The following is a 15,908-nucleotide window of genomic DNA, read 5'->3' as shown; positions in this document are numbered from 1 at the left end:
TTGATCGAAAGAATGCATCGGAAAATTTGGTAATTCTGCCAAGGGGGCGTGTCTAGAAAAATATTCCAAATTTTAAACAGGCTTATTTATCGCAAAGCATAAATATGCGGTCATATTCTTTGAGTTAAAACCAATTTGGTGATATCCTTCATGGTTACGTCAATGCTTCGAGTACGACCCCCCCCCCCCCCCCTTTCCCCCGTGGCAGGCTAGAACTTATGACTTGAAAGTTCGTAGTTGCTGATTCTCCGCTAAGTACGAATATTTAGGAGTAAACGAAAAGACTGATCATAGTGTGTCTTACTAGGGTGACATGTCCTCTAGTGTGCGGTTTTGAAAAGTTACCATTCTTACAAGAAATATACACGTATATGAAATAATAAAGTTTATAATTTTTTGCTATCGGTGCAAACTAATTGAAAGAATTATAATATAAAAATAAGAAGACGAGGTATGATTGCCAATGAGATAACTATTCACCAAAGTTGAAATGAAGTGGATGTAAGCAATTATAGGCAACCGTAATACTTGTACGAGCGTCTGGATGGAGGGTCTTCATTTCTATATTTGTCAATTTTTAAGACCATTTTTCTCTATGATCCTCTATTTTTGTACCAGTATTCTATTTTTGTTTATCGCAGAACCCCATTATTCGCTATTCTTTTGTTTGGTCTATTCTTTTGTCCATTTTCTGTGAGCTTGGCTTGGTCCATTATTCTTTGTTATGTAAACCCCATCTAGACCCTAATTTTCTGTCTTCTTTTCTAAGTGAAGTTGGCTTTGTTATATAATGTTAACTGCTTCTGCAAGAGCGCACTAGAAAGAAATTTTATAAAATACATGTAAATAAACCGTCTACTATAGTATTAAATAAAATCGATTCAAATTTACATGTTTGTAATGTACCAATACACATCTTCTTTCTTGCACGAACCTGTACTGAATCACAAAAACAGTACATTTAAATATTTAAAATTCATCAATTGAAACCTTCTTGTATAACTAAACCAATATATTCATAACTTTCTCATTTTAAAAAGCAAACAATACTTGGTCTATTCGGCAGTAGGATAAGCTTATTAGCTTATTAAAACGGAAAACATTGTGATTTAATCTTTGAAACAAACAAACATTATTGTTTCACTTTGTTTGAAATGTATACTGACATATTTAACCATATTAGTTTGTTAGGTTTATATACCGTTAACTCGTGACCACTTTATTATTGGAAATCATTCAGGCGTGGAGGGTTATTTTACGATCAAGATTCCTGTTTTGTAATTCATATGAAATTGACATTGGGGATTATAGTGAAATAGATATAATGTAGAATAAAATGTACATCACTGGATTACCTTATTGAAAAACAATGGAGAAATTATTGATTTGTGTTTTAAGTTTGTTTGGAATATTTTTGTTAATTGGATTTTCTGAAGGTAAGTGAAGCGAAAGTAAATATTCAATATTGAATAATTCGATTTGTTTACAAAATATCTCTATTTTTAATTGAATCTTTTATCTCACACAGTGCTCAATATATGTAAATTTAGTTATGAAAATGAAGCTAAATATAAGAGAGACACATGTACAGCGGTGTGAAACTGACATAGTCTTATATGATTGTTGAACGCACTAACATTGCTTAAGTTTAATTAAATTCATTATTTTAAGACGAAGTAAACAGAACTAGCTCCGTATTAGTCTACTTCAACAGTGCTGTGAAAATATGTAAATCTCCTGATTATTCACAAGGATTGAATGTTGGTTGATTAATGTCCAGTGGCAAATAGTCCATGCATGTTCAGGGCGAAACATATTAACAATAAAAATAATAGGTAGGTCCTGTAAAAGAAGTCGTCCGGGATGAAGGTCAGGGAAATTTGGACTCCCACTGGAAAATTATGGTATATTGGATAGGGACAAAAATTTCGCCTCGCAACAGGCTGCCTCGTACAGTGGCGGATCCAGCAGGGAGGGGTGGGGTCCAGGGATGGACCCACCCTTTTTTTGACGAGCAATGCTTTTGAATGGGGATCCCCATTTATCCTGGGTTGAAAACCGCCCTTTTAAAAATGGCTTGATCCGCCCCTGATACGGACTCCTCAAAGAGTTGTTGCATGAACAGTAAGGCTAGGTTCCAATGAAAGATGGACATGCTTTTATCCAAAATCTGTGTTTTTCAATGCACAGATGTAGAGCGAACAACATCTATCAATTAATAGTGTTCAAACCGGCTTAAGACATAAAAAAAACTTTCTTTTCAATTATGCTACTGGTATGAAACTAAGGAAATGTTTTAAAATTGTATAATAATTAAATATGGGTTTTTTTAAACACATTATATAATGTTATCAAAAATCGATCTAAATTCTAATTATCTCTTTTCAATCTATTTAAAAAGCCATCTTTGAACTGTAATGTACAATAGCGATATTAAACTATAAAATATGCAATGCACTCAACTAGTGTGTAATCGATTTGAGTTAAAGTATTCACAATATGGAACTGGAAACATGACGTAATATGAAAATAAGAAGATGTGGTAAAATTGCCATTGAGACAACTCTCCATCACGACAAAATGACGTAAAACAACTATAGGACACCGTATAGCCTTTAACAATGAGCAAAACCCATACCTCATTATATACATTTGTACATAAGTCCCTGAAATGACAAATGGGAAACAATTCAAACGAGAAAAAACTAACGGCCTGATTTTATAATTATAATTATTTGTAAGCTTATTTTCCTGTAGACTAACATAGGGAAACAAATCTTGATTAAAAAGTAGGCGCCACATTTTTACAAGCAAACAAAAAAAAATAACTGGGTGTATACTAAATGTTCTTAGGCGGAAACTGCTCCGGTCTGTACATGTTCAGTGTATATCAATACGGTTTACCACACAGAATATTTGATTTACTTTTTTTCATCCTGTCACGATAATACTTACAGTTACTCACATTTAAATAATCAACATCTTGAGTATATAGCAGATGTGTTTTTTAAAACATTTGACCTTAAAGGGGTTGACCTTAAACAGAAGGAAATGCGATATCTTATAATGGTAATTTGAATCACTTTTGAACGGAAAGACTTTGCTAAACTCAGTTTAGCAAATACAAAGGTCCATTATTGCAAATCAAAAACAATGTGTAATATATATTTCACTCGTCACCTGTTCAAAGGTTATATATGTTATTGGTGCATGACGATTAGTTACATGTACTTTCACTTTTTCCGTTTTCTCAAAACAAATGAAATTACAACTGAGAAACTGAGATAAAACTACAAGAAGACGGTCAAGACTTGAAAACACAATTCTTTTTTTTTCAGATGTAAGAAAATGTGAAACTAGATATTAAAACAATTAAAAAGATGAAAACAATGATATATCAGTATTGTATGTAACTCAAGCCTGATTTTTTGGCCAGATGTATAATTTCCACTTTAAAATGCTAAAATGCTGTTAAAAATAACAAAATCATTAAATTTCTCCAGCACTCCTTACACTCCCGTTATAATATCCCTGTAGCCGTAATACAAAAAAATTAATCAAAATACAAATTTCAATTCCACGAAAACTGCCATCAGTTGGGTTATTTAAGGATTTATTGCAATCTGCAAAACATGATACTGAAATCTATAAATAATAATCGATGACGGAAAGCAATTAAAATCCGTTCATTTACACTAAGTTATATCCATCGCTATTGTGATCCGATGTGTTAATTGCCTGTATCTCACATTAATACTGACCCGATCAATATTTTTTAATGTTTTTTTGCATCTTTTATAACATGATCAGATGAATATATTATAAGTACAAACTATAATCCAGGTATAGTTAAGACATATCTGATTATAATTTACTGCGAATATTTACAATACATAGAAGCCCAAGAGGTTATACTCTCGTAGCAATCCCTAAAGGCAAGCTAGTAATACATGAACAATAAAATAATGCAAAAATAAATCACAATCCCAAGAAAAACTGCCATTTCTTGTTATCTATTTAAACATAATGCTAGAATCTGCTTAGAAAAGTTGTAGAGGCCAGTTTTCTTAAATTAATAATTTGTCCCTCCGTGACCTCTCTCTCTCTCTCTCTCTCTCTGAGAGGGAGGTATCTCTCTCTCTCTCTCTCTCTCTCTCTCTCTCTCTCTCTCTCTCTCTCTCTCTCTCTCTCTCTCTGAGAGGGAGGTACTTGTTACTTGATACCGTTGGTACTTATAGAAATGCCTGTCATAGTGTTGAAGACCTAGTATGTTGCCATCTAGATGTCTTTTTTTTTATTTTTGTCTCGCCAATGGATTGCTGTTTTTGTATCGCCAATGGGTTGCTGTCTCATTGACTTATACCTCACGTATTCTTTAATGCACATATATGGAACAAACTACTGTGTCGACTTCTAGAGTCTTTTGAGAGGAATCATTTGCAATAAGTAGCTTGCCGTATATTACTATTTCTTTAAAAATTTAATTTGGGTGTGAATAGTCACAATTGTGACATCAACATGATTAAGTGTTGATATATAATTGTTTACTTATAGTCTCGAGGTGTGTTGTTTAATCCGTTGCGCCTATTTAGTTGAATATGTCATGTCACTATTCTTCATTGAACAAATCGATCTTTGGGCTAACACTCGAGCCCTGAAAAAAAATAATGAATTTTAATTTTTAAACTCTTAATAGGGAAAACATTGCAGAATGCCTTTCACGGTATTCTTTTCGTTTCTATCTTTGTTGTTGAATTCCCGTGTCCACCAGAGGCAGATTTTAGAGCCGGGGTCCCTTTTATTGTACTACATATATGGTAAATGCGTAGACTTTTTAAATGTTCTATTCCTATCGTTATCTAGCCCCACCCCCTTTTTTTCTTAAATTCTGGATCCCTATCTGTCAACAAATTAATAAAGTGGTATTTTCAAATTATATTACTGGTCGTTACCATCATTTTAATCGTCGGTGCTTCTTTTCTGACTTGATTTATAACATATTTCTTTTTTAATTCACCAACTTCCTCAGACAATGTTGACCTTAGATGAATTTAACTATTCTTCTTATGTCCCTTTTGGTCTGACGTCACATAGCTCCTCACGCATTCAGGTATTGATACACCATTGGCTTCGCTTCGGACGCACCATATATCATTATTTTCATTAGTTATTTTTAAGAACCTTTCGGAACGCTTTTGGATTTTGATCATTGTTGACGTGTATTTGTTTACATCCCTGTTCTTGGGGATTTTTGCCAGATAGTTTTTAAACTATCGTTCATATTCAGTAATATTCTTTATATTTTTAATATCTATCAAAATATTTAAAACCTGATATCTTTTAAATCGTGCATATTTTATTAAGTTAACGTTTGAGTTAAATATAGAATCTGAACGAAAATGAGCTTACAAAATATTGTAAAATATTGCTAATTATATAGAGTTTGAACGAAAACAAACTTACAACAAAATTATAGCAAAATATTGTCAAATCAGACGCTTACAAAACAGTGCCAAAAACGTAAACATAGTTGTGAATTGATAATATACAACCGACCTACATCTTTTCAAAAATATCAATCTATAAATTTGATTCTATCAAAAGGCCCACGGGGTGTTCCCATTTTATGGAGCTATCAACCATCCATAATGGTATAGATATATTTAAAATCAATTTGTGAACATTCGAATTGACATTTAAACTTAAAATTTATCACATAGTATTTGAATTTTGAAATCGTTGAAATGCATCATTAGACTAGCTTGATTTTCATCAATGTATTTCAAATCATTACAGGTAGATGTTGTGAATTTTAAATATTTGTGTATTAGCATGTCTTTGATGTTTTATGTTAAATATGTACCGTTTGACCAAAGTACGTTATAGATGCGCTGTTAGCGGTACTCAACGAGGAATATATGGAACTTGATTCATAAATCTATTAAATTTAATGTCAAGTCGCAGTCTTTATTTAACTTATGTTCTGATACAGTTAAAGCGGGATGGGCTCATACTTCTGGAGCTGCTGAAATCACCCAAGGTTGTTTGTGGGGCTCGTGATTCGCGGTCTTTAGTTTCCTATGTTGTGTTTTGTGTACTGTCTTTTGGTCTTTTTCTTTTTTTGCCATGGCGTTGTCGGTTTATTATATAGCTCCTAACCATTCTAAGTATTTATACATTTCTGACTTTTAAGTAATCAGGCTTGAGCGTTCCTGATAAAAGTAAATCCAGAAAAGCGCTTCGGGTACACGAAATTTATCAACTGAAGTTTTCCTTTCGTTTCAGACTTTGGTTGGGATAATCCATTGCTTTACGTATCGTAAAGATATCTATCAATCCTTGAAGCCCTCACATTGACCTCACCTTTTCTGGTTTAGATTTGAGTGCTGGGTTGCTTTTCATTAAAGTATACCCCCTCGCTTATTTTTATCCATAGGAAAGAATCTATTTTTTGTGTCATCCTTTATAAACTTAACTTAAAAACAGTTATCGTAAAATTTTTAATTAGACAAAAGGTACATTATGCATGTTTTAGCTTTTATTTGAAACAAAATCACATAAATATGAATAGTCAAGACAGAAACAGATGTACTTTCAAAAATACGAAAGTATTTGTTTCTAAAAGAGAGGCGAAAGATATCAAAGGGACATACATTCAAACTCACAAGTCGAAAATAAACTCAGGCTGACAACGCCATAGCTAAAAAGAAAAAGAAAACAATAGACAAACAACTGTTACAGTACGCAAACACAACATAGAAAACTAAAGATTGAGCATCACGAACCCCACCAAAAAACTGGGGGTGATCTCAGGTGCTCCGGAAGGGTAAGCAGATCCTGCTCCACATGTGGCACCCGTCGGTATCAAGTTGCTTTGTTTAAAACTGATTGCAATGACAGATATAGAAAATCATGACCACGGTATTTATGTATTCTTTAATATTTCAGAATAACAATAATATCTTGATATTTAAAAAAAGGGGAGGGTTACAAATAGCGAACATGATACAACAGAAGAAAAAACGAAGTAAATCAAATCTATATACCAACTTTTATTTACTTTGACTGTGACAGTAAAATTCTTTATGACGAGGGACGTGATTTTTGGTATGTGTGAAGAATTCAATTCTTGTTTAAGAACCCAACAAGACTTTTAAACAGGCTAAATGTACGCGCTTTGCCAAAACGCTCTTCTTTTTCAATAATATTTTAAGTTGTTATCTCTTTTCCGATGTTAATATATCTTTCTTCTATTATACAAATCTCCCCAGTTGATATGAAATGTGTTGGACGTCTAAATATGCCTTAATTATTTACATTTAACCTCTAACTTTCATAATATATACGTATTAGAATTATAATTACATGCACCTGAAATCTACACACGAATAATAAGCTAACCCAATTAAATATGCAGTTTTTTTTATTTTAATCTTTAATCTATTTACCTATCCCTTATTAAAACAGAGGGTCTGGATGGAGAGTCTTCATTATTTTATTCTTCAATATTTTTTGCAATTTTTTTCTTTTCTATTTTTTGTGCCCCTTGTTCACTATTCTTTATATTTAAGCACTCCATTATTCTCTATTCTTTATTTTTTTACCTATTTTTCTCTCTTCCATTTATTTTGGACCTATTTTTATGAAGTATTGGCCAATTATTGTCTTTGCTGTAACTCCATCCAGACCCTTAAAACGTTCAGATCAATAATGGGTTTAAGTAAAACATATTATGTTTCTTATTCCCTTGTGTGTTTAAACAATAGAACCAGGAAGAGATCTTGCATGAATAGACCAGAATTTTAAAATATAAAACTATCATCGAGTTATTGTCATGTGCATGACATTTAAAAGGTAAATAATAACATTGCATGTACAGTGTCCTAGCCATTCCAAAGTAGAAGGGCGCAAGACCCCTCTACCCTTTATGTGCCTTTTGTGCACCTTTTAATCCTGCTTTACGCAATTTTGTTTTCTAGAGGAAAATAAATAGTTGTCAATGCAAAACAAAAAACAAAAACAAAAAAACAATGTAACCACTGGAAAAAACTTTTAATACTATAAATACTTCAAACATACATACATCTATTCAGTTATTTTTATTTTATTATCTATAAATATGATCAAGTTAATTGTTTCTTCTCAAATAAGAAACCGTGCTAAAGTGCCCTTCATATTAAAACTATGCCCCTTTGCCCTTAAATCTTAGCTAGAACAATGCATGTATGTTTCATAAGACTGTACGTACTTCCTATGTCAACATCACAACAATGAAAAAACTCGATCTGAAGTGTAATTTTATGATTCTAGAATATGGATGCTATAATAATAATTGAATGCATCTTTTGTAAAAGCGTTGATTGTGTGAAAATGTTTATTATAATACACGTCATACATATATTTCTGTATATTATAACAAATGCAGTTTTTTCCGTATACATTTAGTTATTTATCTGATCGAGATAAATAGAAAGGATGCATTGCTTAAAAACTAGGTCAATCCTGTCACATGATCCTGTCAGTTAACTCGCCAATTGCTGTCTTCAATTATTGGCTAATGCTTTGATAACTTTGGAATCCAGTGCTTATTGCAGATTTTTAATAGTCTCTGTTACAGTAATATGCATTTTCTATCTAAATAATGCAGGGCATGAAATATTGTATTAGATATTGGGCTTACATAGGCTTAGTTTTGTTCCCTCCGTAAAATATTCAATATGCCCCCGGTATTGTCAAACTTGTCAAATAATGGCCGGGTACTAGTCTAACATAGGCTTAGCATGTTGCCCAATCCAATTAACTAAACTGAAATATTGTATAGACATTTGTCTATTGTGGAAAACCTTATGATGACACCTGTATTGTTTGTCTTCTGTTATTAACCCCTCATCTTTACTCATGAACAAATTAGAAAAAGAGAAGGATTCGCTCTCCGACGTGAACATGCATGAAATATTTGCCACTGGACGTTACGCAACAAGCAATCAATCAATAGCACTCCGACTACTACTTGAATTTTACTCCGTTTAGTGTAGCTGACTTGAACCTGTTTAGCTGATGTGCTATTTATAAGCAACCACGCTCCCGCCAAAAAAAAAATGGTAACATTCAACACAGAAAAATATCTTCTCTGTGTGACATAGTTGTAAATTATCAATTGTTGACGCCGACGCTCAAGCAGGAAGAAGCAGGTAAAAGTCTTGCTCTAGCGGAGAAAAACGTTGTTCCAGATACATTATTGTTCATATTTATTTCTGTTCAAAATTGAAAGGTTCGCTTAAACAACTTCCAACTCTTAAAGATTATTTCTAATTCGTTTCCATGATTTTTGCGCTATGCTCTGTTAAATATGATCACAACATAATTTTTTTCGAGCGAATACTGTATTTCTATACAATGGTCAGAATCCTTACTGATCTTACTGAAGTTATTCAAATCGACTTAAAAGTGGATATTAAGAATTAAACTAATTGCAATTATGTAACAAAATCAACAATTCTTACATAATAAATTGCGTAATTTCTTAGTTAAAATGTCTACACCTCGAGGACAAGCAACTCTATGGGGTATGTAAACAAACGATCTACAACCTAGCTTCGCTGACAATCATTTGAAAAGTTTAAGTTTTAATGAATATCAATGTAGCAGTTCTTTGGCAATTGCATAATGCAGATCGTTTAAATAATTGAAGATGAAATGGAATCCCCAAAACACATTAATTCTTTCTATTTAAACGCCATATTTAAGATTTTATAATGCAGTGCACAACGCATTTAATGCGATAAGTAATCGATCTTTAATTAATTAGAGATTATATATTAAGGTTGGATAATTTTAAATAGACACGCGCGTCTTTTACTGGTATTAAATGTTCGTTCTATAATAATTCAAAACCCATTTTACCAAGAAGAGATGTATTCTTTAAATACAGTTTTAATGTAACCAAATATATATTTAAATATGTATAAAATAATTATTACGTAGAATTTAAGAAAATTACACATAAAAAAACATTCTCAAAGCTACAAATTCCGATTATAAGTATCGTTCAGTAACAAACATTACCGTATTTTTAACTAGTGTTGTTTCCAAGATGAACCGAGAATAAGCTTCTTGAAAACATTTTGATGGTTTTTGGTGACAATAGAACGTTGCCAGCTAACCAAGAATTTTATAACACATGCCATACTATAATTTAATCTGTAGAACAAGGAACGTTACATAATGTTGCCAGTCCCACTGGACGTTTCGCTCGTACATAGTTCCTTTTCATTTTCTTGTCTACTTTACTTTATTTTGATAAACGTGTATTACATTCGACACATCTTGTTATAAATCTTAAGATACTTTAAACGTAATGATACTCGACAAGATTGACTTTCTTACTTTACTCTATCCGTACAGAGTTAAAAATATGTACGAATAAGATATTTATATATTTTATATGGTAATCTGTTTACTCTCTGATCCCATCAATCAAAGTCTTGATATTTTCCCTACAATCAGTCTACTAATTGAATTCAACCTTTCCGTATATAAAGTTGTTTTTTTTTAATCCGTAGCAGCGGAGATTGAAATGTCATTTAAATTCAAAGACATTGTCATTGAAAGCCCTACTTTATTTTGTCATAAACCATAACGATTTTTTAAAATATTTTACTCATGTTCATAAGACTGTAAAATTGAAAATATACTAACTAACTGGTTATATGAATGTTTCAGTAGTGAATGGAACGACCCTTTCATCTACATCTGGACTGAACTCATATTCGAGGTCAAATTCACGATTTAAAACGAAAATATGTATTTACGAGTTTTTCAATTTGAACATCATGGTCCCTCTCAAACAAAATAGTTGTGTGTGTTTGTGGTCTTCACAAAAGTGCCATTACGGTCTTAGATGCATGATTTTTTATTAGTTGATATTGGTTTTGAACTAGCTTCCAGTGACTGTGAGTTCTTTCAGATCTGTGCTTTGTGTTTTTTGTATTTCTACTAGCTTGTTGGTAATTTTCGTGCTTTGTATCAATCTGATTTGTTAAGTCCTTTTAAACCGATGTTCATCGTTCTTATGTTGTGCTGTTACACCTCTGTCCCAGGTTAAGGGAAGGGTTGTAACTGTTCCAAGTCAGGAGCCTGTAATTCAGTGGTTGTCGTTTGTTACTGTAACTATATCATATTTGATTTTCGTTTATTGTTGGGGCCTCGGTGGCCAAGTGGTCTAAGTAGTTCAACTACTGTATTCACTAGCCAGTCAACACGGGGTGCACTCGACTCCAATATTAATTGACTAGGATTGTCAGTTTTCCTATTGAAGGTCGGTGGTTTTCTCCGGGCACTCCGGCTTCCTCCACCTATAAAAACTGACCGCCACGAAATAACCCAAATTTGGCGTTTAAAAGTGGCGTTAAAACACCAACAATCAATCAATCAATCGTTTATTGTTACGTGCATAAATCAGAACATTAGCTTTCTTATTTGAATTATTTTACATTTGTCATTTCGGGCCTTTTAAAGCTTGCTATGCGGTATGGGTTTTGCTCATTGTTGAAGTCCGTACGGTGACCTTTAGTTTTTAACTTCTACGTCATTTGGTCTCTGGTAGAGACTTGACTTATTAGCAATCATACCACATCTTATTTTTATATATGTTGGTAGTCACTATAATGTCAATGCTCTTGTTGATATTTAAAATATTTTAATTCTGATACATTATCATTAAACCATACTTCTTTCTGTCAAAATAACAAATAAAACGAATAAATATGCTAATCCATTTCACGACGGTCATAAAAAGATTTGATATGAAAATTTTATTTCGTTTTATTCATGTTCACATATAATTGTACTTGTAACATTAAAATGAAAATAGGCTTTTTAATGTTCAATGGTTGTTAGCGTCTGGATTGAACATATATTTCGGGCAAATTAAAACAGGAACATTTTATACAGTATTTTATTTTAATGTCAGAAGGATTTTACGTTTAATATACATGTCCCAAGTCAGGAATCTGTAATTCATTGGTTGTCGTTTGTTCATGTATGTCATAATTGTTTTTCGTAAATTGTTTTGTTATACGTTAGTCTGTTAGTTTTCTCATTTGAATTATTTCACGTTTTTCATGTCAGGTCCTTTTTATAGTCGACTATACGGTATGGGGTTTTCTCATTGTTGAGGCTGCACTTTTGGCTATAATGGCTTTCATGCACGTCAAATGAACTCTCATGGACAGTTGTCTCATTGGCAGTGATACCAGATTTGTATTTTAATGTATCCACATTCTTTTGTAATTATATCAAATTGTTTTTAAGTTAGTGTTCTACAACTTCGGTATAGATTTGGTAAAACTTATGTTTTGATTCAATCGACCCTGGGGCAGTAGTATGTAAGGAGATTCTAGCGTAATAGTTCACAATCCTGCGACTCTTTTCACAAAAAATCTTACGATTAAAATTGATTGCAAGTTATATTGAAGTGTTTGACTTACGAGTATTTTTACTTTTTAAGTTTTTTTGGGGTTTTTTTTATGAAAAGAGCCGCTGGAACATTCAATGAATTTTTACATAGAAATACGAAGACTAAGCAACATGGTCACTGACACTGTGAAGTTGCATGTAGTATTGAGTGCAGCACTACCTTTATTGCTTTCTGAAGGTTTTTAAGACACCGGAAGCGTTTTTGTTTAGTTATATCCTATGATCAATGTGGTTTTTTTTTTCATCTGCTATGTTTAAATCGCAGTGTACAAACTAGAAAAGAATCGAATGTGTTTGAAAAGAATAGAATAAAACGGTACAAAATAGAATGAGATTATTAAACAATTTAAAGTTTGATATACATACAACGCTTAACACATTACCACATAGACTGGTGTAATCAAATGAAGTTGTAATTAATTTACAGTGGTGTTTTCAAGCGATGTATACATTAAGAATTTATTTGGTTTTGCAAGTTATCAAAATTGAATTGGAAATTGATTCTAGTATTTTCACAAGATCGACTTGTTCTTTTTTTTTTTTTTTTTTTTTTGAATAACAACAAGTTAAGGACAGTTTATAAAAAGAGAGAAAAATAACCGAAATATCACAAAAAAGCAATAAAGTTCATGTACTGTGTACCAAAATTACACAGGATATAATTAAAACTAGTTTGATATGACTGAATATTAAATAAAAATAATCGGTTCTATTGCATCTAATTGTGAATAAAACATGTGAATGCATTGTACATAGGTGCAAATGCATGTCATCAGATTTGATATTCTGCCAATTTATATTTAAACATTAAAATATTTGTTAAATGTCCTTTAACATATTTGAATAAAAGAAAACAAAATATGGCTTTTGTTAATATGAATGAAGCGTTCGAACGTTAAACTGATTTTCAACATAAAGATGAAATAAAATGAAATCTGCTCTCTTAAAGGATAGTAAGTGTCGTTCTATCTCACTTTTGTACACTTCATCTATCCGACCTTGAAATAACGAAGAAGGAAAAATGCCAAAATAGCTATTTCTTTAATGGTCGACTGTAAAGTTCTTTTGGATATAATTACATTGCAAAATTTACAGGCGGCAGAAGATAAATTTTGGTTTAGGCGAAGAGCTTGATATGTGTGGCTGGAATAATGTTTTAAGAAGCAACAAAAAGAGGTAAAAGGAATGACAATGATGAAATAAAACTCTTTTGGCGCTTCTCCAACTATAACAATACATGGATTTAAGCATTTTTACTCACTAATAAAACTTTGCGACTGAAAGGTTAAGAACGTTTTACATGTATATAGTTTTTTTTTTTGCTCCGTGTTGAAGGCCTCACTGTGACTTTGAGATGAAGAACAGCAATAAAAGCGCTGTACCTTTGCTTTTTGTGTGTGTGTGTGTTTTTTTTTTTTTTGCTGTGCATGTACTGATTTTGTGTCATGGATGGATACCCCATATCCTTTGTTTTTCTTTTATATAGTTGGGAAGTTAGGGAATAACTTACGGCTTTGTGTATATCGGTTTAATGTAAGTTATTTTCTTGCATCGTACCGATCTTTTGAGTTAAGACAATTGCAACTGATTTTTACAGTTTATTCTTGTGTTGTTTTTTTACGACAATGTCCGAGATTTAGGGAGGGTTGATCTCTCATAAACATATTTAACCCACCACATTCTTTATATGCCTGTCCCACGTCGGAATACTGTGATTCAGTGGTCGTTGGTTCATGTCTGTCATATTTCAGTTTCATATTTTTTTTGTTATAAGTCAGGCGTTTAGTTTTCTTATTTGAATTGTTTCACATTTTTCATGTCGGGGCCTTTTATAACCGACTATACGATATGGAATTGTTTATTGTAAAAGGCCATATGGTGATCTTTAATTGCTTTTATCCACTTCATTTGAAATTTGGGGGATAGTTATCTCATTAACAATCACACCATCTAGCTGACAGAACACACAATATAGTAAAACTTAATAACATATACACATTCCAGTTATATTATATTGAATTAAAAAGGCCAAGGAATTTTGAAACTGAAGGTTAGCGTAGTTTATATTAGCAACATGAGCAAAACGACGAGTACCACATGTGGATCAGGATCTGCTTAATGTTCAGCAGCACCGGAGATTACACCGGTTTTTGGTGGGGTTCATGTTGCTCAGTCTTTGATTTTCTGTGTACTGTTGTGTATTATTTACTGTTGTTTGTCTTTTAGTTTTTGCCATGGCATTGTCAGGTTGTTTCGACCAAAGAGTTTAAGTGTCCCTTATGTATCTTTCGCCTCTCTTTTTTATAAGGTGTTCAAATATTGTTTTATTGAGTTGATCTCTGGTTTATGACTATAATTTGAAAATTCTACAAGTGATGACTTTAAGGATGTTCGCTGATCTTGTTCCTGACTTCTTGTCGGATATATTCGGAATCCTCTGGTTTTACCCATGAAATGCCTGATAACCCCTACTTTTCTTGTTATAATTTTATTACATATACTTTAAAAGGTCATTTTTGACAATCTTATAAAATCCTTGTTATTTTTTCATAGTTTTTGTAAAAATAAAAAAGGTGCTAATGTTAAAAGTATGAAAAATGTAGAGAGAATCATTTCCGCCATATTTTCAATGGATGAAATCGCAAACACAAGAACACGAACATTTCGTTTTTTTTCTATTTTTCTGAATTTGAATTTTCGTTATTTATTCACTTATATGTCTATCAGTCTTCTAAAAAAACATTGTTTTGTTGAAACAGAGCAGCAAAAATCTTTAAACTGAAAACTATTTGTTTAAATGATTAATGAAGAGCGAGACACAAGCATAATTATGTGTAAGACATGGCTTCACTTGGTACAGCATACGTCTATTTGGTTCTGCATTCAAACATGTCACACAACACTCTAAGCACTTTAAAGAACAGTTTTGATAATTCTTTTATAGGTCCATAGGGATCTGTTGCAGTGCAAAAAGTTCAGCTCCCATCCAGCAAAACTGTTTGTTGAACATAATAACTTCTTTTATTGTTAATTTATTCTCGTCATGATTATGCATGAACTATTTGCCACTAGACATAAGGCTAACAAAAACGATTCAATCAATTTCTTGAACATGTTAAAAGTTAGAAATGTTTTCCCAAAACAGAAGAATAAACATACAGAAATACTGAAAATTTATCTGTATCAAACAATTCTGAATGGCATTAACCTTTAGCATTTATGAAATATGTGAAGATTTACTTAATTTCGAGGAAAGTTTGATTGAGCGTACTTCTGCACTATTTAAACAAAAGCTGGATAGAAAATAAACAAAAATGTAATGAAATATTGGTTTTGTATCAAGTATCATATGAAATACAAATACTGAATATTTGCCTCTATCATACATTTCGATATGCATAACGGTAACACCCCCTTAATAAGAAAATACG

General features: G+C 32.2%; 1 protein-coding gene across 6 annotated transcripts in view; it reads left to right on the top strand.

The window, feature by feature from the left end:
* The first annotated feature begins 1,040 nt into the window (after positions 1 to 1,040).
* LOC127721484 (multiple epidermal growth factor-like domains protein 6) overlaps positions 1,041 to 15,908 on the top strand; it is a 56,950-nt gene continuing 42,082 nt past the window's right edge. For 5 of the 6 annotated variants that reach the window (XM_052228233.1, XM_052228232.1, XM_052228230.1 and 2 more), the window contains exon 1: positions 1,041 to 1,436. In XM_052228233.1, the coding sequence (XP_052084193.1) occupies positions 1,370 to 1,436 (67 nt within the window). In that variant the 5' untranslated portion in view covers positions 1,041 to 1,369. The remainder of the gene's footprint in view (positions 1,437 to 15,908) is intronic. The other variant, XM_052228234.1, reaches the window with a different exon arrangement.

The sequence above is a fragment of the Mytilus californianus genome, unplaced genomic scaffold (genome assembly GCF_021869535.1).
Source record: "Mytilus californianus isolate M0D057914Y unplaced genomic scaffold, xbMytCali1.0.p SCAF_12, whole genome shotgun sequence".
NCBI lineage: Eukaryota > Metazoa > Mollusca > Bivalvia > Mytilida > Mytilidae > Mytilus > Mytilus californianus.
The sequence above is the reverse complement of the archived record's forward strand: the minus strand, read 5'-3'. Positions and strand labels throughout refer to the sequence as shown.